Source organism: Belonocnema kinseyi, chromosome 8 (genome assembly GCF_010883055.1).
Source record: "Belonocnema kinseyi isolate 2016_QV_RU_SX_M_011 chromosome 8, B_treatae_v1, whole genome shotgun sequence".
NCBI lineage: Eukaryota > Metazoa > Arthropoda > Insecta > Hymenoptera > Cynipidae > Belonocnema > Belonocnema kinseyi.
In genome coordinates, this window is record NC_046664.1 from 55453585 (window position 1) to 55478327 (window position 24743).

The 24743-nt window shown below is 27.4% G+C and overlaps 1 protein-coding gene across 1 annotated transcript in view; it reads right to left on the reverse strand.

Annotated features, from left to right (window-relative positions):
• Positions 1-24743, reverse strand: part of LOC117178085 (protein cappuccino) — an 84673-nt gene that overhangs the window by 15469 nt on the left and 44461 nt on the right. The window contains exons 4-5 of the mRNA XM_033369323.1: positions 24109-24309; positions 2213-2391 (exon numbers count right to left, since the gene is read on the reverse strand). Coding sequence (XP_033225214.1) covers positions 2213-2391; positions 24109-24309 — 380 coding nt within the window. The remainder of the gene's footprint in view (positions 1-2212; positions 2392-24108; positions 24310-24743) is intronic.

Consider the following 24743-nt stretch of genomic DNA (forward strand, 5'->3'; position numbering starts at 1 on the left):
AGAGCTCCAAGGAGATTATGTTGAAAAATAAAAAAAAATTTACCCAAAAAAAATTGTTTTTATACTTCATTCTAAGGACTTATTGAACTACTCTCGTAATATCTTAAATTGTACCATTCTTTTTTTCAAATTTATGCAAAATTAGGGAATTTTGAAAATGAAGTTAACTTTACCTTATGACTTTTTTTAAATTAATCTCGTTGGTTGAGGATTTAGCTATTTTATTGAACATTCGTATTTTTTGTTGAGAATTCATTGTTTTTTTTTCTTAGTAAAAAAAATACTTTTTTTACTGAAAATGTAACTATTTCACTTGAAGATTTGCCATTTTAGTTTAAATAGTATCATCTCCTTAGTTGTAATTTAATCTTTTCAAATTGAAAATTTAACTCCGTGTATGAATGTTAAATTTCTTGATCACAAATTTTTTGTACTGAAGGTTTTTCTATATTGAAATTTTTTTCAGTTTTAAATTAATTCTTTTAAGGTGAAAAAATAATTTTTCGACTTTTTGTTGAAAATTGATCTTTTTTTGATGAAAATTAATCTTGTTTAGTAGAAAAATTATTTATTTTATTAAAAATTTTCTCTTCTTTGGTTAAAAAATTCTTCACTTTGGTTGAAAATAAACGTTTTTTGATAAAAATTCATATTTACGGGTTATAAATATAATTTTCGTGTGCAAAAAAATCGTATTTTGGCTTGAAAGTTCAATTTAGATGCACTTTTTTCTCCTTACTGAAAAATCTTTATTTGTTGAAAATTCCTTTTTTCCGATTAGAAAATTCAACTTCTGTCCTTTTGATTTGAAAACTCATCTGTTTTAGAATATTAAAAAAAATTTTTTAAACTATACTTCGTTCAAGGTTAAATCCGTTTGTTCAAAAATAGTTTTTTTTTTTTGCTGAAGATTTATCATTTTGGTTAAAAGTTGAATTATTTGGTTGTAAATAGAATGGTTCGGTTAAAAATTCATCTTTCTTGATTAAAAAGGAATTTTTTTGGATTTCATCTTTATGGGTTTAAAGGGCATTCGTTGTTTTTAAATTCGATTATTTTGTTGAATATTTAGTTATTTTTCTAGCATTCAACTCTCTTGAGGAAAATTTAACGATTTTAATGAATATTTGTCTATTTGGATAGAAAATTCCTTCTTTTGCATTGAAAATTCATATTTTTCGTTCAATATTTAACTGTATTCTAAAAAATTAAATGATTTATTTAAAACTGCAACTGTGTTTGGTTAAGTTTATTTTTTTTATTCAACCATTATTTTTGTTGAAAACTCATCTTTGTAGATTGAACATTTAAATGTTTTCTTTAAAAGTAAGCTTTTTGGTAAAAATATCGTCCTTTTTGACTAAAATTTATTTTTTTTTTATAGAAAAATAATATTTTTTGGTTTAAATAAATTAATAATTTTTAAATTATCTTTTTCCGTTTATAAACGATTCGACGCTGAAAATGTTAAAAGATTAAAATTCTGATTTTTAGATATTAATAGTTAGGGAAAATGAAAAGTTGGTGAGGGAAAAATCAGAGAATTTTGGAAATAAAGATTATATTTTTAGTTAAAAATTTAACATATCTGTTAAAAATTCATATTTTTTGTTTCATTATTTATTACTGCTGATGTTCGGTTCAAAAATTCTACTTCTGGGTTGAAAGTTGAACAGCTTCATTGAAAATTGAATTTCAATTTAAGACTAATTAATTTAGTTCAAAATCAATCTAATTGGGTTAAAGTTTTACTATTTTGTTTAAAACTCGTTTTTTATTTAATTTTCTTTTGCAGATTCATCATTTTACACAGTTCAAAATTTATCTCCTTGGTTGAAGTTTTTTTTTGTTCTTTATTGCTGTCGAGAATTATTATTTAATATTGAAATTTTAAATGTTCAATTTTTGGTTGAGAATTTATCTTTATTAGTTGACAATTCAACTCTTTGGTCAAAAATATATCTACATTATTATAAAATCCTCTTTTTGGAGATTCATTATTTTAGTTAAAAATTCGTCTCTTTGGTTGAAAACTTTAATATTTTCTTGAAAGTTCGTTTTTTTTTTTTTGGTTGTAGATTCATCATTTAAGTTCAGAATCTATCTTTCTGGTTAAAAAATGTAGGGGAAAATCAGATAATTTAATTTACAAAAATTCCTACTTTTTTTAGTAAAAACGCATGTCAGTGTAGCTATGAAAATAAAATTTTACCGTGAAAGTTGAATCTTTCAAGCCATCATTTGGATCCAGAGGCCTTAGAATTCCAGCTGAGACGAGATGAACGCAAAGAGCAGTGCAAATCTTCTTGAGGTCCGTTTCCGACATTTGTGACCGAAGACCCTTAAGATCCTTTAATATCCCGGAAGTCAGCCAATTAACTATGTATTGTCCTGGAACAGTCAAGAATCCAACACTTGAAAAGTCTTTCATTTACTGAGTTCGATTTGCAGAGCATCATGATGTGACACTCGCTTCTCTTAGACGATGATTATTACTTGCGTAGGTGGCTGCCTATTCACTATATCCAAGACAATTAAAGGTAGGAGGACAAACGTGATTCGGGATTACGAAATATTATAACGGATTTCTTCCTGGAAAACTAATTTTTAATTTGCTTAATTCAAGTGTCCATTTAATTAAAGGGTCATATTAATACTTCATTGAAATGAATATCTAGAATTTTATTCTCAGGCAATTTACCGAAAATCGTAATCTTTGCTGCGCTTCATAATTTTTAAAAATAAAACCTCATTACCTGAGTATTAATTTTCCAAGGCAGTAATATTCGCCCTTTCACCATTTTCGAGACAATCGAATTTATAATATTTGCCACAAGTCATATAGAGTTTGGCGAAAAATACTTCTGAATTGTCGGTAGCTCAGGCAGTAGCGCTTTAACTTCATGTCCGGAAGGACTTGAGTTCGATTCTCGTTGCTTACACTACTTTTATTCACCTATTTTTTTATTTTTTTCAATTGAAATGCTTATAAATGTAATTTTCTTCAATAATCTTAGAAAAGTCTGCAAATAATAATTTTTGTAATGCTTTCTTCAAGGGAAAACGGATTTTTTTACTACTGAAGTAAATATTTCTTTAAAATCTCAAATGTTTTTTTTTTAATTCTGATTAAAAACACAATTTTTCGTTTTTCAAATCACTTCCATACTTCTTATTTCTAATATAATTGGTAAGTCAAAAAAGTCAGTTTTTCCGTGAAAATGGCACAACAAAATTATTATTTGCAGAGTTTTTAACGATTATTGAGAAAAATTATATTTATAAACATTTTAATAAATAAAAATTAAAAAATGGACAAATAAAAGAAGAGCTGACAGCAAGAATAGAACACGCAACTCTCAGTCCATCTGGCAGAAGCGCCTGAGCTACCGGCCGATTGGAATTGTATTTCACCAAATTCTATATAACATACAGCGAATATTTCAAACTTTATTTTCTCGAAACTGGCGAAAAAGCGAATATTACTGCTTTCGCAAACTAATGCTCAGGTAATGGGCTTTCATTTAAAAAATTATGAATGAAAACTAAAATGTAGATTTTTGGGGTTAAATTTCAGCATTTCTTAAATTGTCTCGTTTTTTCCCCTCAAGTTCGCACAATATGAGTTTGGTCGTAGGTCAGGGAAAACCTGGAAATTAAGGAAAGTCAGAGAAATTTATTGTTCAGATAAATGTCGGGAATTTTGAAAAATATAATAAAAAGATAATAAAAATTAAATTATTTTATTCCGTTTATAACAGATTCTATTTTAAAAATTAGGGAAGTTTGCGGTCATCCTTATAATAATCTGGCCAGTCATTTATTATTTCCCGTGTATTAAATCTTTTTTGTTAAAAATTCATCTTTTCTGATTTAATAATTAACTATTTTCGTAGAAAATTAACCTTTTGGTAAAATTCATATTTTGATCTTGAAAATTAAACTATAATCTTTCTTGGTTAAAAATTCTTATGTTTTAGAAAGAATTGCATCTTTTTTTGATAAAAATGCAACAGTTTAGTCAAAAATTAACTTTCTTTAGTCGAGAATTCAATCGTTTCTTTGGATTGAATTAAACTGTTTTTAATTTAAAGTTTCAATCTTTTTTGGTTGAAAGATCTGCGATTAGTCACATTATTCATTTCAAATTAATTTTTTTCCGAACGACTTGGTTGAAAGTTGAATCAATTGACTAATCAATCGTTTTTCTGTTCAAGATTCACAATTTTTATTGAAAATTCATCTGATTGGTTGAAAATTCTTTTATTTTTAATTTTTGTTTTTACTGACAATTTAACTACTTCAAATGAAGATTCATCATTGTAGTTAAAATTCATGTATTTGGTTGTAAATTAAATTCTTGGTTGAAAATTTGAACGAACTATTTTTAATTTGTTGACTGAAAAATCTTCATTTGTTGAAAATTCTTATTTTTTGGTTAAAAATCAATTTGTAATAATAATAGTGCGAATTACTTTTTTAAATTGATCTTTATTAGTTGAAAATTTATCTTTTTTATAGAAAACTAATATTCTTGGTTCGAAATGTACTTTTTCGTTGCAAAATGGAACAGTCTTGTTAGAAATAATTTTTTCAGAAAATTCATATTTTCTCATTGAAAATAAAACTGTTTGAAAGAAAACTGGTCTTTTGACCTGAAAGTTTAACAATTTCAATGAATTTTTTTTCGTCTTTGAGTGTATAATCTATATTTATTGAAAATTTTCATTTCCTTATTTGAAAACTTGACTATTTTTTTTAATTCATTTTTTCTTTTGCTGAAAATTAATGTTTTCTACTGAAAACTTAACTTTTCTTTTTTTTTTGTTAAAATTTGGATATTTTTTTGTTATTGAAAATTCAACTACAATTTGCTTGGAAATTCATGTATTTTGTTGGGAATTCATCTTTTTATGTAGGAATTTCATTATTCTCACTCGAAGTATTAATTATTATATTTTGTGTTGATAATTCATCTTTATGGATTTAAAAGTCAATTATTTGGTTAAAAATTCAACTTTTATGTCATAACACATTTTTTTGGTTGAAAAATTAATTATTTTAGTTAGAAATTCATATCTTTGGTTGAAAATTTGCTTATTTTGTTAAAAATTCCTTTTTGGTTTTCCAGAAATTTATTTTACTGAAAATAAAACTTGTTCATTTTTGTTTAAAATTGTATCTTTTTTATTAGAAAATTCAACTATTTGTTTCAAAATTCATATATTTTTTGGAAAATTCGTCGTTTTTAGTGGAAAATTTGAAATTTTGTAAATTCATCTCTTTTTTGGTAGAATTTTAATTTTTTGGAGAAGTATCAACTATTACTTTTTTTATTGACAATTGATCTTCGTAGGTTGCAAATTTAAATCTTTGGTTACAATTTTATCTATGTTTTTCAAATGTAATTATATAGTTGAAAATTTAAATATTTTGTTAAAAATTCGTTTTTTTCATTGAAATATCAGCTATTATAATTTTTGTGGACAATTAATTTTTTTTTAATTCAACCTTTCGTTCAAGAAAATTCTTCTTTTTAGATTGAATATTCATTTTTTGTTGTGGATACAAATTCAGCTGTGTTCCACATGAAATTCAATTTATTTGGCTAACAATGCAATTAGTTTTGGTTGAAGTTTAATGTTTTTAGAAAATTTATCTTTGTAGGGTGTCAATTCAACAATTTGATTAAAAATTTAACTATTTTGTTAAAAAATCAATTATTTCGTTGAAAATTGAACTTTTCGGGAAAAAATCATCTTTTCTGGTAAAAAAAAAAATGTAACTGTTTTGTTGAAAATTCGGCGTTTTGGATGGATTTTATGTTGAAATAAATAAAGAAATTTGAAACTTTTAAATTTCAATCTGACTTTTTAAAATTCTATTTCTATGGTATTCTATGTCGAAAATTTTACCAGATTAAAATGTTGGTGTTTGCATATTATTAGTGATGGAAAATTAAGGGAATTTGGAAATTTTTTGCGGCCACCCTTATGATGATTACTACACTAATGTTTGACAAAGAAAAATTAAAATTCTCGAGAAATATATGGAACGTAACCAACCTTTTGTCTCAGCTTAAAATTTCTTGATGATCTATCTTTTATTGCTGATATTTTTATCTTTGGAAGATGACTTTAGTTTAAAGATATTTTGGCGAATAGAAGATTTTGAGATAACTAAATACCGCGCCCAGTCCTGCTCCCGCCCTCGAAGATTTGATGTCGTGTCAGCCAGAAAATTTATTATTATTCACATTTACAATTCGTGAGCGTCTTGTCTCTCAAATACCATTTCACTCGATCGCAAATCGTGCTTCATCAAGGTTTCGGATACGACTAGAATTAATTTGTACTTTCAGAACCCACATCCGAGATCAGCCAGAGATTCATTTGAATTTAGATCAAGTCCGAGTTTCGAATGTAGTTCCCAAGGCTTCAAACAATTTTGACGATCGGTAACTTTAAACGAACTGTCTATTATTACGGAATTTTCCGCAACATAAGGCCCTTTTAAGCTTGTTCCGTGCTAACATTACTGAAAATTCCATAATACTAGGCCTAGCGCAATACTTGACCGGTTAAATTTAAGAAAAATTCCCTAATACTAGTCAGTGCCAAATTTAAAAACAAAAATGAGAAGTAAACAAATTATTTTTTTCTTAGGCAATTTAAAAAAAAAATAGAATTTTGCTTCTTTATAGGTATAAAATAAATTTGCTCAAAAGTCAATCGATATGTTCTGCCAAAATTAAAAACTTTTCATCTGACGTTAGTGTTATATTTTAAATAAAAAAAAGTTATCTTCATATGAACGAAGATGCGAACAACAATATCAAATATAATACTCTAATTTAAAAAAGATCCTCTTAAAAAAAGTAAATATTTTTTTTACGAAATTTAAAAACAATGGTGTGTCATAAAAGGTTCAACAATAGGTCAAGGGAATCCTTGACAAATATCCCAAGCGTCAAAGCTCCCGCAAATGAGTTATGAGTATCTTGAAAAAGCTCTCACTAATCGGAGCGCGAACTGTGAAAAATATCGTAGGGTGTGGATTGTGTATTTTTTAAAACTGTGTTTCTTTTAATTTTCAAACGGAAACTTTTTTAACTTGCGCTCTGATTGGTGGGAGCTTTTTCAGGCTACTCATCGCTCATTTGCGGGAGCTTTGACGCTTGGGTCTCCATCAAAGGTCCAACAGTAGGTCGATCGATTTGTCTCGAAGGCGCGAACAAATACATTAGATATTGTATTGCTATATTTTGAATCTCAAAAAAGTTTTTCTCATACAAACAACGCAACATTTTTGGTTTTAAATCTCTAAGCTACAAAAAATACTAATAAATGGTTGATCTAACTCAAAATCCTGTCAGGTCTGGATATCAGTCGGAGAACACATACATACACAACATGGACATATTTTTAAAATTATATTTTCGAGCTCCTGGCGTCGAATTATATCGAAACATGTCCAAAAAGTAGATTTGAAAATTGGGGCCATTACAAACCTTCATCCATGTGAAAGAACAATTAATAATAATACATTTTTGTACTTCAAAATTTCTATTGTATAAAATAATAGCAAAAAGCAACGACAACATTTTTTGTAATTGATGAAAATTGATATCTTGGCTTCAGAATTAGGGTAAAATATTTTTGTATAAACAATAGAGTGGTCCAAAAATGAATTGGATTTTTAAAAAATTTTTATGCATATCGCACCGAAATGAAAACACGAACTTTGATCAATTTTACCTATAAGAAAACAATGCGTTTTTGTACATTTTATTAAGAATCGTCAATATTAGGTTAATCGAGTTAAACCTCAACATTTATTTTTACAGTTAACCATAGAATACGTATCGCAAATGAACTTTTTAGTTAGAATGAGGCAGTATTCAATTAAATTTAACATGACTAATTGTCTAAACAATTTATTATTAGTTATAACAATATTCTTTTGGAATACTGCTAGAAAGTTGAGGTTTCTTTTTAAATTTTGCACTTTTTGCCCACTTTTCAATTAAAGTGAGGTTATAATAAATTCATTGAAATTAACGAAGTTGAATTCATCAACTGTATATCATTTATCCCAAAAATAGGACCTTTTTAGGTTTTACTGGAAATAAAATATTGTTTAAACAAATAATAATTGTTTAAATAATTAAAAACTAGTTTAGAAGTACTCGGAAGCTTGTAACTTATGAAATGAAAATAATAAATGTTGAAAAAAATACCGTCAATCAATAATATCAAATCAGAATTATTTATTTGATTTTTTTATAATTTCGACTGAACAGAGAATTGCTAAAGCCGAATCCAATCATTATTTTCCATTAACAACTTTAACATTAACATTAACAACTTTTCAAAAATGAAGGCGTTCGTGAAATTGTTGGAATATTGGTCAATTCGGCTCAAGCTACTTGAGTACAGTTCCCCTCACTCAGCAGAACCCGCTAGCCGAGCCTGATCAGCCGGAATCCTTTCTACCTATTGAGGACTCAAATGCGGGATATAATTTTTTTTAATTTACCGATTGGTAAATCACAAATATAATATTCGAAATCTGCGAATTCTAACGATTCCAACATTAAAATTTGGCCAGCCGGATATAAGAATAAAATTTCAATTTTATGGAAACATTTTCAGCATATCTTATTTAAATTAACTGCAGTAGCTTTAATTTATTGCTGCAATATTTTAGCAGACTTGGTGAAATTCCGGAAACTAAAATCTGCACAGATTCAAAAACTTATTAACTAACATAATCAATTTGGTTTAGTTCTTAAACAATCACAATTCTCAAAATTATCTTTAAATAATTGTGCAATCCTAGTAAGAATAGAATAATTTTTTCTATATATATAACTTTTTAAGGCAAACTATTGGTACGATAATTTTGAGCAACGTGATTGTTTAAGCAATAAACAAAATTTACAAAGCTTGTTAATGAGTTTCCAAATTAGGCTACTGATGAGATTATTCATACTTTTGCAGTTAAATAAAATATTGCACAAAGCAATTTAAGCTACTGCAGTTGATTTGACTAAAATATACTGACAAATTTTTCATAAGATTTCTCATAAAATTTCACACAAAGTTGAACAGTTACTCTTTAATTTTTTACTTTTGAAGTCAAATAACATATTGTTAGAATCGTTATAATTCCCAGATTTCGTATATTAATTATATTTGTAAATTAAAAAAACGTTATGTTCGACATTTTAGTTCTCATTAGGTACAAAGGACTCCCGCTGACCAGGCTTGGCGGTAGCAGTTAGCTAAGTGAGGGGAGAATTGTACGCAGGTAGCTGGGGCGGAATTGTCATCTGTCCAAATTCTCTTCGAAAACTATTTCATTTAATATAATTTCAACAAAAGAACCCGAATAACTTCTTGGTTCCTATTGGTTAGCCAAAATTCAAGTAGGAACACTAGTACGAAAATCTTATAAACTTCTAAGTTCTGGTCAATTACTCGCTTCTCATTTTTGTCTTTAACCTCCAATCGCTTTCTAACCAAAAGTAATCTTTGTGTAGTGCAGTTTTTGCAAATTTGTATTTTTTAATCTTTTTATCCAAAAGTATGACCTATATGATTGTGGCAGAAACAAGTCCTTCTATTAGAGGACATTCTTGTCTCTTCTTTTTTAACATTTTTCTTTTTTTTTCTTCTGTCTGCATGTGTGCGATTATATTTGTGGTTGAGTTCGCAACAGCAAATTTTTTGGGATGGCAAGTATTTATGTTCGAAGTATTTAATTGGAACTTAACCAGAATTGAAACGGACATTGATAATCTGGAAGATGAGTCTGACTTTTCTGAAGATGATGAAAACGAACTGACTCTGTCCTGGCGAGGATTGCTTATTTAAATTATTGTATTTTCTGTACCTTGCAAAATATCTAGAAACAAGTAAATATGTTTAAAAAACAACCATAATCATTCAAATCTAAATTTTAGAGACTATACTTACATCTGCGAGAATACTAGATTAAAAGAAAAGAAAAATATCCTTTCATTGATACAAGAAATTATATTAAGTCGTGAAAAATATTTAATTTTGGAACTGCGATGTTTCTATATTATCTAGTAGTTAAGAAAGCAACATTTACGTTGCAAATAATTGGCTACTCAGTTTACGTAATTAATTCATAAAAATAACCTAAACTTTAATGGAAGTTCAGTTTCAATAAATAAATAATCAATGAATACTAAAATTTTAGAAAGCTTGGAGTACAGTTTTCGAGTAACTATGACGTTGCAGCAACGTAAAGGTTACGTTTTCTTGCTCACTAAGAAACAAATCCTTGTAACTTAAAACTTAGGTATTGAATAATATTTAAAAAAAAATGTTTGCCAATTAAAAATGTTTCTTGATTTATTTGCCAAAATGTAGGCCAGACATTAAAAAGACGAATCTTCAACAACACGCGTGAATTTTTATGCCAAATAGTTGAATTAAACAAATTGATTTTCAATTTAAAAAATGAATTTTGCAGAAAATAGTTAAGTTTTCAACCAAATCCTAGAAATATTTAGATTGCAAATTTTCTATCATAAATCATTTATGTCAAATTTTCGATTTTTGTCTGTGTTCGTAATATTGATATAATAAAATATAATTACATAAGTTATAAATTGCATCAAAAGTGACCTTATGGCTTTTTCTTTCATTTCCCTTTGTCCATTTTATTTTATAACCTTTTATGATAAACTGATGTATTTTGAATAATTAGCCATTTTTAATTTATAAGGGCTAAACTGCTCTTTAGCGTATGACAAATTTTTGCGAATTAAAAGTTTTTCATGCTTTATTCGCCGACATGTAAGCCAGACATTAAAAATATTGTTTACGACATTTAAGCGGCCAAGATTTATTTCCTGATACATCCCAAGAGATGAATTTTCAACTAAAATAATTAATCTTAAAAAAATGACTTGTTACCAAAATTGTTGAGTTTTCTATAAAGAAATTACTTTTTAAATAATAGAGATGAGTTTTAGGAGAATAATTTAATAGTTGATATTTATTTGAAGAAGAAATTTCAATAAAATAGTCCACTTATCAACCAAAGAGGATACGTTTTAACAAAATTGATTCATTTTCAACAAAGTAGATTCAAATTTAATCAAATAGTTGAGTTTTTGAGTAAATACATGAACCAATAAGATTAATTTTCTACCATATAGTTCTATTCTCAACCAAACGCATTAATTTTCACAAAAAAATCATTGGAAATTATGTATTAAAATTTTTTACCAAAGTAGTTGAATTTTCAAACAAAAGATTACTTTTTCACCAAATTATTGAGTTTTCAAAATGATTTTTTAACAGAAAATATACATTTTAAACCAAGTAATTGAATTTACAATTGAAAAAAAATGTTTATAGAACAAAAATGAATTTTTAACCAAAATGTTTACACATACATAACTTGCAAGTATACATCAATTTTATAATAAAAAAGATCAATTAAAAATGGAATAATTAAATTTTCTGTGAAAAATATTATCAACCAAAAAAACGTATTTTCAACAAAATGGGGTTTTTCACCACAACTGTCAAAAAATATGAATTTTCAACTAGGTTGATTAATTTTTTACCGTAGAAAACGAATTTTCAATAATAAAAGTTAATTTTCAACAACAAAAAATATAGATTTTTAACCATTAAGTTTAATTTTCAACTAAAAAGATACATTTTCAAAAACAAAAAAATTAATTTTCAACTAAAAGGATTAATTTTTTTACAAATAATGACAAATTCTAACATAATACATTAATTTGCAACCAATTTTCCAATTAACCGAAGAAGATTAATTTTCCATAAAAAATGGAATAAACAAATTTTCTACAAAGCAGATTAATGTTTGACGAAATTGTTTAAATGAAAACTGTCAACCTACTAATCTAAGTTTCAATCAAAGTAGTTGAACTTTTGATAAAAAATTTACATTTTTAACCAAGAAGTTCAATTTTTAACTAAAAAAGATAAACTCCCTGAAAAAAAAGTATTTTGAAATTTAAAAAAATTCATTTTCTACCAATGAAGACGAATTTTCAATAAAATATATTCATTCGTTCCCAAAAAGTCGATTTGTTAACTTAAGGAGAGTATAAATTGCAGTCAAAAATAGAATAGTTAAATTTTCAGTTAAAGAAAATAATTAAAAAAAAGGAATTTCTAACCAAGAAGATGAATTTTCAAGTAAGAAAATTTTCTACCAAAATATACAACAAGTTTCAACCAAGAAGGTTAATTTTTTACTGATAAAATGAGAATTTTGAACAACACACATGAATTTCCATTTAAGAAAAAATAATTTTTTAACAAAGAATGAAATAGTTAAGTTTTCAGTTGAGTAAATTATTATTTTTTTGGATGGAGTACCGAATAGCGTAAACCGTTGATTTTTTCGAGGCTCGGTATACTTAAGGGTATGTGATACTTAGAAAATTGTCGATTTTACCAGTTTTAGGTCCCCCCAGCTTTTTTTCGAGAATAATAAATATTTTGTCCTAAAAATTTGGGAAATGATAGCGAACATGCTAAGGACGTCCCCACTCTTTTTTGTGGGTTAATTAAAAAAAGTTTAAATTTAGCAAAATGTGATTAATTTGCATAGCGCTTAGGAAATAGTACCGATTTTTTCAGTGTTAGATTCCCCCAGCTTTTTTACCAGGATAAGAAATATTTTGCCTTTAAAATCTGAAAAATGATAGCGAACATGCTAACGGACGTCCCCGCATACTTTTTTTGTGTTTTTTTATCGAAACATTTTTGATATTGCTAACAACGTGCGTGTATATTTCGAGGTTATGTGTGTTACAATTCACCCAAGCGTTACTTCCAAACTACACAATATTTTTGCCCGAAAACTTTGGACTTACAAATAAACATAGTAACTAATCTCCCGGAACTAACCTTGTTTGCAGCCAATCAAAAAAGTTTATTTCATAAATAATTTCCAGATTATCGGAAAGGCAGAGATGAAGAACGACGGAACCTCAAAATAATACATATGCATACAATTTTTATTTATCACAATAAATTTATTTGTTATTACCCCTCAAAAAATAGTCCGGGGACGTCCGTTATGATATTTTATAGCATCTCCGAATTCAGTTTTAAAACATTTTCATTTTTGTGGAAAAAAAGCCGGGGAAACTGTAAGTATCACATGCTCTTAAGTACTTTGATGCGCTGATTACGAAAATGATAGTGAAAATTGAGGACTAGTTGATTTTCATGGTGAAAACCATGAAAACCCCATAAAAATCATGTTTTTTTATGTTCATCTTAGCAAATAATAAAAATTTACAGAAAAACTTCAAATAAATTTCGTAGATCTTTTAAAAAGATATATTTAATGTAAAACACATTTTTACTCTGCCACTAATAGTTTTCGAGAAAAACGACGATGAACATGAAAAATCACAGAAATACAAGACAATATATAGCGGTGTGACTTAAATGGTATGAAAATATTTTCACTATCATTTGTGTAATCAGCGAGTCAAGTCAAGAAAAGAGACAGGGTGTGACCTTCCATTATCTCTGTGACCTGTCGCAGGGGGGTCTTCCCGCCCCACGGGACGTTGTAAATAGAGCAGGGGTGTGACTTTACATTGTTTCTGTGACCTGTCATCGGGTATCTTCCTGCCCCCACGCGACGTTTGAAAAGGGGCAGGGGTGTGACCTTACATTATTTCTGTGACCTATCAAGGGGGTGCCTTCCCGTCCCACACGAGATGTTGAAAAGGGGCAGGGGTGTGACCTTACATTATTTCTGTGACCTGTAACGGGGATGCCTTGTCGCCCCCTACGGGACGTTGGAAAAGGGGCAGGCTTATATTATTTCTGTAACCTTTCGCGGGGGTGCCTCCCCCCACAGGACGTTGGAAAAGGGGCACCGATTGTTGGAAGGGATATATTAACTTAGAACAACATGGATTCGTCCACAATACAGTTAATCATTCCGAGAATTTTGTAGACCCCAACACCGGAGCGCTTACTCAAAATATCGAGTCGTCTTGGCGGTGGATGCGACAATTCCTCTCACGAAGGGGAGTCCACACGAGCAACATTGCAGACCATGTGTGCGAATTTTTGTGGCGTAGACGCATTCGTAAATTAGAAGCTGATCCATTTAACCAGTTGATCACAGAAATTAAACATTATTACCCTGGCAATTAATTATCTTCCGTTTTTTAAATAAAAAAATAAAAATCTAAAAAAAAAAACAAAAAATCAAAATCTGAGAAAACCAAAAAAAATTACAAAACATGAAAAATAGAAAAAATATAATACTCTTCAAAATTCTCCAACTTTCCCGTGGTGAAGAGCGTAAGTAGGTACCAAACCGAAAACAATAGAGATAAGATTTTAATCCTTATATTGTTCACTTTGTCGAAAAGTATCACTCACAGAAAAAAAATTTTCAGACAAAAAATTTGTATTTCAATGAGTTCTATAACTTTTCTTTCAGAATTTTGTTTTTATTTTGCATATTAGCTGAGATAATCGCAAAAATCCATGATTTTTACGGTTTTTTCGTGGTTTCAACATGAAAATCGACTAGTCGCAAAGTTTTACTATCATTTTCGTAATCAGCACGTCAAAATACATAAATATACATAGTATGAACGAAATCGTCGGTTTACGCTATTCGGAACTCCACCCATTTTTTGTTTTAAAATAGTTGAAAAATATTAAGATTACCCAATTGACTTGAAATTAAATGAATTACAAGTGCATTCAATCGAAATATATGTGAATTACAGGGGATTACAAGTGGATTACTTCCGAATATTGGAAATACTCCGGATAACATCGCATTTCTAGTTCTGTTGCAAATGTCTTCACTTCTCTATTATAATTTTAAATTCAATTTATGAATACCTATTGATAAAAATGCTCTATTCCGAGAAAATTAAATTTAATTTTAGGATATTTTAACATAGTCGAATCCTCAACCAAAGCTGATTTATTTGTCTAAAAACAGTTTCAGTTAGAACAAAAAAAGGTAAATTTTCAACCAAAAACTGAGTAGTAAATATTTCAGTTTAGAAAATTTATTTGCAATTTAAAAACTGATTTTTGCAGAAAATAGTTACATTTTCAACTCAATAGCAGGATTTTTAACCAAAAGAGACGAATTCTGAACCAAAAATAAAATGGTAGGCTTTTTAATATAAAAGAATTAGCTCAACGAAAAATGGTTGTATTTTATTTTTAAAAATATTAGTTTTCTATGAAAAAAAGACAAATTTGCAACAACTTACATCAATTTCACAGCTAAATTTTTTAATTTTTAATTGAAAAAGCTCAATTTTCAACCAACAATAGAATTGTTAACATTTTAGTTGGAAACATTTATTTTCAATAAAGAAAGAAAGAATTCTCAAGAAAATATTTTCATTTTCAACCGAACAGCCAAATTTTTAATCAAAAGAAATAAGTCCTGAATTTTTAATATAATTTTATTTTTCAATTACAAATACTAACTGAACTAAAAATATAATTTTTCAATAAAACATAAATAACTCTGAACGCAAAATAGTTGGAATTCTTTTCAGTTCATATTAAAGTGAAAAATAAAAAAAGGGGTAGTTTTTTTAAGTGAGTAGAAAAAAGAGGAATTATTTTAAAAAGGGCTTAAGCCTGTAATTAAATGCTTTACTTGTAAAAAAGATCATTTAAATTCTTTCACGCATTAAAACAAATACCTATAGATAAAAATGCTCTATTCCGAGAAAATTAAATTTAGTTTCCATTTTAGGATATTTTGTCTGTCCCGTTTTTCGTACCTGATTTAAAAGTAAGCCGACCCGTTTTAAAATGAAGTGCTTCATGATGAGATTCTGAGGCAAAACATAAAAACAAGTTTTATCCGGGACTTTTGAGGATAACGACTAACGAGTGCAAATGCGATACGACGTGAGATTTAAATTGAACTGGCACCGTTTCAGAAATTCGCTTTGCATTTCACATGATTCATGAAACGTCAAGCATCAAATAGGATCTGCTTTATGTAAACGTTTAATGGGTTATATACGCAGAAAGAGAATCAACTTTTCTCGGATAACACTAGGCGTATGACAAAGTCAATGTGTGTATTCGTTCCGGCAAACATGAAAGATAATATTTAACAAGAGTTGTATTCGTTGAGTACATAAGTTACAATTATGGCAAGAGAGAAAAAAATATCATTGTATGAGTCCTTTGAACCTCGAGTTACATGTTTTTCTTATATGAAACAGTTTTTTAAGAGAGGGCGAAATAAATTCTCAAGAATTATTCTAAAAAATGTAATAATTGATATTTTAACTTGAAATATTTTTATTTTAAATTTAAAAAAATTAATTAGACCAAAAAGACGAATTTTCACCAAAACAGTTGACTGTTTAACCAAAAAGAAAACCATTGAAAAAAATGTTTTAATTTTCAACAACATAGATTAGTTTTCAAACAAATAGAGAATCAAATAGTTAAATTATCAAACTTAAACATGTATTTTTAACCTAGAAGATTAATTTTCTACCGAAAAAGGTGAAATTTGTACAAAATACATGAAGTTTTAAACGAATAGCAGAATTTTAAACTAAAAAAAAAATATTTTGTTAAAAAAATGGAGTAGTTACATTTTCAATGTTAAAAATTAGTTTTTTCTCAAATAAAAATAAATTTCGAAAAAGTAGTTAAATTCTCAACCAAACAGATACATTTTCTACTGAAATGAATTATCTTCAATCAAAAAATAATTTGCTAACAAAGTAGTTTAACTTTAAACCAATTAGTTGAAACAAAATATACAAATTCATAACAGAATCAGTTAACTGTCAACCTAACAGTTGATTTTTCTATCAAAGTATGTGATTTTTTTTCAATTTTTAACCAAAGACATAAATTTTTTACCGAAGAGCTTTAATTTCTACCAAAAATACGATTTTTCAACCCATTAGTTAATTTTTAACTGAGAAATATGAATTTGCAACTAAAAAGGTTCTGTTTTTATAAAAAAAAGGAATCTTTTTGGTTGAAAATGTAATCTTTTAAAGTGATAATTCAACTATTTGGTTAAAATTGCAAGAGTTTAGTTGAAAAATAATCGGTTTTTTTTTAGGTACTACTATTATATTAAAAATTTGTCTCTTTTAATTAAAATATTAACTATTTTATTTTTCCTTGTCAATTTCTCTTTTTTTTTTTAAATTTTAAATTCAACTATTTGATTAAAAGTTGTACTACTTTCTTAAGAATTAATTTTTTTCAAGAATCATAATTTCAGTTGAAAATCGACGGCTTTGGTTAAAAATTCAACTATTTGCTTAGAAATGCAACTATTTGCTTTAAAATTGATCTGTTTTGTTTAAAGATTCAATTATTTTTTAAATTGGTTTTTTTTTTAGAAATATCATCTGCTACATTTTACAAAAATTTTTTGTAAAAATGTCATCTGCTACATTTCGTTAAAATTTTTTTCGCTAAAGATTCATCTGTTTAGCTAAAAATTGAAATATTTCCTTGAAAATTAATTTTATTAATAAAAATTTAATTATTCAATTTTAGATTGAAAATTGATAAACTTTAGTTGAAAATCTAACTATCTAGTTAAAAATTAATATGTTTTTGTTAAGAATTCAACTATTTGACAGAAAATTCCTCTTTTTTGGGTAAAATATCATCTGCTACAATTTTCGTGCAGAATTCCTTTTTTTGTTAATAATTTAACTATTTGGTTAAAACTTGTAATTCTTTGTTAAGAATTAATTTCTTTCGTTGAAGAATCCTAATTTTAGTTTGAAAATCCACCTCTTTGATTAAAAACACACCCTTTTTTTTGTAGAGAATCAATCTTTTTTTCTTGAAAATGAAAATATGTTGTTAAATTTGGTTTGTTTGTTAAAGATTCATTTCTTTGGTTAAAAGACTGTTGTGTTGATAATCCATTTGTGCTTTAAAAATACACAACAAAAAATCTCCTCGAGGCTTTACTCGTCTTTTTCTTTTAATTTGTATGTATGATTCTTAAGAAATTAATAGAAAACTTGTAAAAAAGATAAAATGGGAAAATTGGATAAAAGTTCCAGATTTTAGGTATTTTAGGGGATTTTTCAAATTTAAGGAGAGAAAGGGAGATTAGGTAAAAAAGAGAACGGATTGTGATTCATGAAATAATTTAATTCATATCAAGTTTCAAAAAAACTTCTGGAATTATGTAAATAGCCAATGAAGAATATATAAATTCAACCCCTGGCTCCAAAAACAAACTGAATTATTTCATTTAAATCGAATTTTAATGTTTAAACAATTATTTCAGATAGCGTTTATTTTAAATAATGATTAAACAAATAAGTTATCTAAAAAAATGATTCAAAAATGATTTTCTACTGAATTACTGAAGTTTCGATATCATGTTTCAGAAACAGAATTTGGATTCTTCAAAACTTGATATTTCTTGTTTGAATTTTTTGAAAATTAATCTTTCAAAAGTTAGCGAATTTCAATTTGGAAAAGATAGAAGTAGTGTCTTTAAAGTTGAAGTAGAAACATTAAATTTTTGGTTCATACTTTGTCATCTCCTTCTGTTCTTTAAATTATAAAATTGTAGTTTTATTGAAAGTAATGTTTTCTTATTTTCAGTGAAAGCATTTAAACTTCAATTCTTGAAATTGAATTATTATTAGATAAATATTTACACACTTAAATAATATATTTTTTGAATTTATAATTTAAAACGAACCTTCTATATTATTTTGATCCCACTTCAAAATGTTAGACTGAATTGACAACCACAAAACAAAATTGCAAATTGTGCTGCAGCCAAAATCCTCCTCATCACTGAAAGGTCTAAGTTGCCACTCCACAGTAATAGAATTTCCACACCGTGTTATTGCATCACATTTCTTTTTTTTGACAAAGTGAGCATTTTTTTCAAATCTTTTGAAAAAGTCATATGAGAAAAAATGTCCTCTCAGCCTCTTTTGTTTTGGTATTAAAGACGTATAACACAAAGGGCACTGCATTGTTACTAAACACATTTTTTCTAAATACTGAATTACGCCAGATTTGACTGGTTAGTTTTTCTTCATTGTTTTTACACTTTCCAAACATTTGTCAAGAACAGGAAATGTTATTTCACTTTCTTTGATCGCACTTTAATGTTTACAATGCCCGAGGACTCAAGGAAAATTGATGACTGCTGTCTTGAAACCATTCTTCCAATTTTCGTCACATTCATGAAATGAACTTTGGCACTTGTTGTCAATATTATCGCCGATAGAAAAGATTCGACCTGTTTAACTCTTTTGGCAAAAATAACGTCGAGTCATTCACGAGGTTACGCATTATGAAGTGATGGAAGTCGTAAAAAAGTGATTAGAGAGGTAATTAGTCTTTTTATCAAGTCATAGATCTATCCTAATTAGTCTTAGAGGAGTTTGTCATAGTTATTTTTAAATAGCTTTTTATTTCCTTGTTTTATTATTATGTTCATTATAACTGTTCTTCAATTAGAAAATATTATTACATAATTTCAATTTTAATTTATTTTAAATAACTCTTTATTTCCTTGTTTTGTTATTATTTTCATTGTAACTGTTCTTTAATTAGAAATTATTATTACACAATTTTAATTGCAGTAAGAGGCCGTTAAAAAACTACGTCACGCCATTTTGAACTCTTTTTGAAATTTTTCTTCGAGCAAAACAAAAAAAAACACATAATAAATGAAAGAAAAGTCTCAGACTAAACAGTTGCTTTAGCAATCAAATAGTTATAATTTTAAGCGAAAAACGGGAATTTAGGACAAAAAAATATTTGGAATTTTCAAAAAAGAAAGAAATAACTTCAACCACAACAAGATGGCTTTATAACAAATTGGTGGAAATTTTAAACACAATAGTTGAATTCTAAACCATATAGCTAAATTTTCGAACTTCAAATATGAATTATCAACCAACTAATTGAAATATGAGGTGAAAGCTATACATTTTCTATACAATATTTGAATTCAACTAAAAAAAAAATAAATTTTTAACAATCTAGTCCAACTTTCAACTGAAATAAAAGAATTTTCAACAAAATAGTTCAATCTTCTGCTAATAAAATGAATTTTTAACTAAATTGATTTTTAGTCCAAAGTGGATTGGTGAAAGTTTCAGCGAAAAAAAATGACAACGGACCTTGTAATAGTTCATACAGTGAACCCTAGAGATAGGGCCCTCTATCAGGGTAATTCCCTACGAAAAACGAATTTTTAACAACATAGTTGAATCCTCCACCAAAACAGATGCACTATGCAAAAACATTGCCATTTTTTAAACAAAAAAAGATAACGCTTCTACCGAAAGAGATAAATTTTCAACAAAAGACTTGAATTTTCAAGCCAAATAATTAAATTTTTAACTGTAAACGATCAATTTTCAACAGAAAATTGCATAGTTAATATTTCAGTTAAAAAAAACTGATTTTTAAATTTTAAAAATAATTTTGCACATAATAGTTAAATTTTCAACCAAATAGTTGAATTTTTAACCGAAACAGACGAATTCTCAATGAAAAATTTAATATTTGAATTTTAAGCTAAAACTGCGAACCACGCACAGCTTCTGTTATACCAACCTGTGGCGCGACATTTTAATGCAAGCCATAAGGACGAAATTTTATATTTGTATATTTCAGTTTAAAAAAATCATTTTCATTTTAAAAACTAAATTGTGTACAAAGTAGTTAAATTCGAAACCAAATAGTTGAATTTTTAACCAAAAGACATGAATTTTGTACCAAAAATATAATAGTAGGCTCTTTAATTAAAAAGAATTAGCTCAACGAAAAACAGTTATATTTTTTAATTGAGAATATTAATTAATTATAAAAAAAAAACAATTGTGGAACCAATTACATCAATTTTTTAACCAGATTGTTCATTTTTAACTGAAAAAGCTCAATTTTTAACTAACAATAGAATAGTTAAATTTTCAGTTAACAATTTTTTTTTTTCAATAAAAAAAACGAATTTTCAACAAAATGGGAATTTTTTTAAAACAGTAGAAAAAAGAGGAATTCTTTAAAAAGGGCTGAAACAGAGAAATAGGGAAAAGAGTCTAAAGTCTGTATTTTGATGCTTTGCTTGTAACAAATAATAATAATTTAATTTTTCAAGCATTAAAAAAAACGGTTGCTCACATTTATCTTTCCTATGTGCCCCCTCCCCCATATGGCAGTGTGACGTATTTTCTCAATGGCCCTTAACAGTATTTTATTAAATTTTAATAATGTCATAGAAAATTGTCACTGTGTTTACTTCCGCATTATTTCAAATAGTGTGCTTATACTTCCTTGATAAGAATCATAGGACTCCGCTGCTTATCTATGATGATCGAGTGCAGATATCGCGAATGATAATAGAAATAGTCTCGATGCAATCTTCAAATTTTTATAATACATATAATGAGTTTCTCGAATACTTTTTTTCCGTGTCTTTTTATTATTGGATGAGCCACTCTATTAAATTTAAAATGAAAAGAAAATCAGAAAAAATATCCCATAATTAATTTTTAGATGAGGCAAATTGGTTTGATACAAAATACAATTTGGCCTAACCTTTCAATATGTTCAACTCATTCCATTTAGGCTTTTTTTCTGTATTTCGTTTTAATTCATCTTTCCATAGGCAGATATTTATTTATTCAAGGAACTAATTTACAGAAACTAAAATACTTAAAAATTTTTTCGCCTCAGATTGAGAATTGTACTGAGAAATATTTGCTGGGACCAGGATATATGAAAGTTTCTTATCAATAGTATCAAACGGCGGCATGTGTGTCTTCATTAAGACTCTAACGAAAGATATCGGCTACTTTGAAGTAGCCAAGTCTATTCAACTGGATTAATTGACAAAGATTAACACAAATCCCTTGCGATTGTGTGCCAATTGCAGGCTAGAATAGGATGCTATAAAAATTACCTCGTTATTATCTAGTAATATCGATACTGTCTGTTACAAAATTCTGAGTGGGGAAAATAATTCTCAACTTGAATCGTTTATTATAAAGTGGTTATTGACCTGCTGTAAACATTTTTATAAAAAGGTAAAAACAACTAAAACCATTTTCACAGAAATGTACAAATAAATACAATAACTTATAACTAAAAATACAGGAAAGTAAAACTTCTTTCTATTATTCGCACGAATTTTGTGCTTTTTAAAAACTTTTTGTTGTATATTGTTTTATTTTACTGTAGTTTTAGTTTACTACAAGAATTCACAAGAAAGTACAATTACAAGAATATACAGGAATTTAGAGGTTTTCCAGCCAAAAAGTTGTTCTTCTTTAACCTTGGATAATAACTTTTTAGAATATTGCAATAAGATAGTTTTTAATTAAGATGTATACATGACAAAATCTGTTATGTTTAAACTATTAAGGAATGGTAGAATATTAAGCAATAAAAAGGAATATCGTTATGAAACAAAAAATTCTTACTTTTGAATTTTTTTTTTAAATATCAAATATATAATATGATATAATAATATCATTGCTATATTCTCAATATTTGTCGTCCTAGGTCAAAATGGAACAATTTTTTTACTGCTAATAAAAATTGAAAAAATGGAGAAACAATTGAGCACGGTCATTGAAATTAAAATATTCGAACTCTTAAAGATAAAATTTTGTAATTTAAACGTTTAATAATTTACACGTATAAAATGGAAGCTTTTAACATTTTTAAACTGAATTTTTAAATTAAAAGCCATTGAAGTGAAAAATTCTGTATTTTTAATGATAAAAATTAAAGAATGATTTAAAAAGTTAATAAATTTTCACATTTGATCATTTAAGGCCATTTTTAGCTAGAAATATTAATTTATATATCAAAATTTGTTTTGAAATCTTTTTACATATTCTGTTAAAAATTTATTAACAAAATTTTTAGAAAGATTAATTTTCAACCAAGGAGATTAATTTCCTACCAAAAATAATAAATTTCAAACCAAATAGTTGACTTTTCAATCAGAAAAGATAATTTTTCAAGCAAAACGGGAATTTGCAAAACAAATCAAAAAGTAGTTAAATTTTCAACCAAAATAGATGAATTCTTAACCGAAAATTAAAAATGTCCTATTTCAACAAAAAAATGTTTAATTTCAATGAAAAATAGTAAAATGCAACCAAAAAAGACGAATATTCAACCAGTTGGTTTAATCCTCAATTAAAACAGATTAATTTTCAACCAAACAGTCGTATTTTCAACTAAAATGATGGAATACTCAACTGCTTTTCAAGTTGAAGAACTCATTTACATGGTGAATCTTCAACCAAAAAAATGAGTTCTTGACAAAAAGGTTTAATATTAAACCAAACAGTTGATATTTTAAACAAAAAAGACTTATTTTCAGCAAGAGTGGAATTTGCAACTAAAAATAAGATAGAAGATTGATTCTCAACTAAAAGCAAGGCATGTTCAACAAAATACATGAATTTTCAATCAAATAGGTGAAAATTAAGCAAAAATATAAATCTTCAACCAAAAATGAAATTTTCAGTTAAAAAAATTAATTAAGAAAAAACGTATTTGTAACTAATAAATAGTTAAATTCAGTAATATAGAGCTACTTTTACACATAAAAAATATTGTTATTCAATTTTATATAACAATTTAAGCAAAAATGAATCACGCTCCTGAAAAAATTTCCTGATGTTTCCATGTTATAAACATTCCCTGATAAAGGATTTCATTTCGCTTTTTTCTTCAGAGAATAAAAATAATATTGGAAAAATGTTTAATTTTGATGCTCTATTTGTTTATATAATAATGTCCACGGATTAAAAAGAAGTTTGGTTAAGAACTTTTTTAACGCCTTTTAAAGTTTCACTAAATTTATAATTTTAACAAAAAATAAAAATAAAATAAATGTTATAAGCCCGTTCTTCTATGTTCTTACGAATTTTAATGGCGATCGTTTCTTGAAAAAAAAAATCATCAAAATCGGTTAAGAATTGTCGGCTGATAGAGCCCAGAGTGCATTGAGTGGTTTGAGTAACACTAGACTAAAGTTTTCGGAAACTTAAAAATGTATGAAAATGTGACTCACCTTCAAATTTTTCAAAAACCTGACAATCCAATTTTTGCGGGACCAACTTGGATCTGGAGTTGTTCCTGGAGTCAAGAGTGACCCTGTCCAACGTGAGACTGGCCACTCTTCTGAGCACTGTTCCGTCATTTGGAGATGCTTCGTTCGTACTGTGCCTCCGATATGGGGTTTCTAGTTCCGGGCACAAGTTGCCTGGATTTCCTGAAAAGATAAATTACCAGCAAGACTAATTTGAGAAATTTGAAAAGGGTAATTTGAGAAAATTTATTGGGAGTCAAAAACACAAAGAAAGAAAGATAGAAAGATAGAAAGATAAAGAAAGACATAAATTGTTTTGACCATAAAGTAAAGAGAGATCACAGAGTGAGATTTTTTTAAAAGATAGACTCATTATGTCTATATACTATGCTCAAATTTCTAAAAGGGAAAATCACAATATTATGCTAATTTTGGTCCGCTCTGGTGGAACAAAACTTGTATTGACTTGTAACGTATTACAGTTTCTATTAGAACCTTGTGAGTCATATTTCCAAATCATGGTCAGATGTTGCGGATAAGGAAAGAGTGACAATTGGAGGGTAAATCTGAGTCACTATTTTCATAAAACCGAAAGAGGGATTAAGTTGATTTAAAAA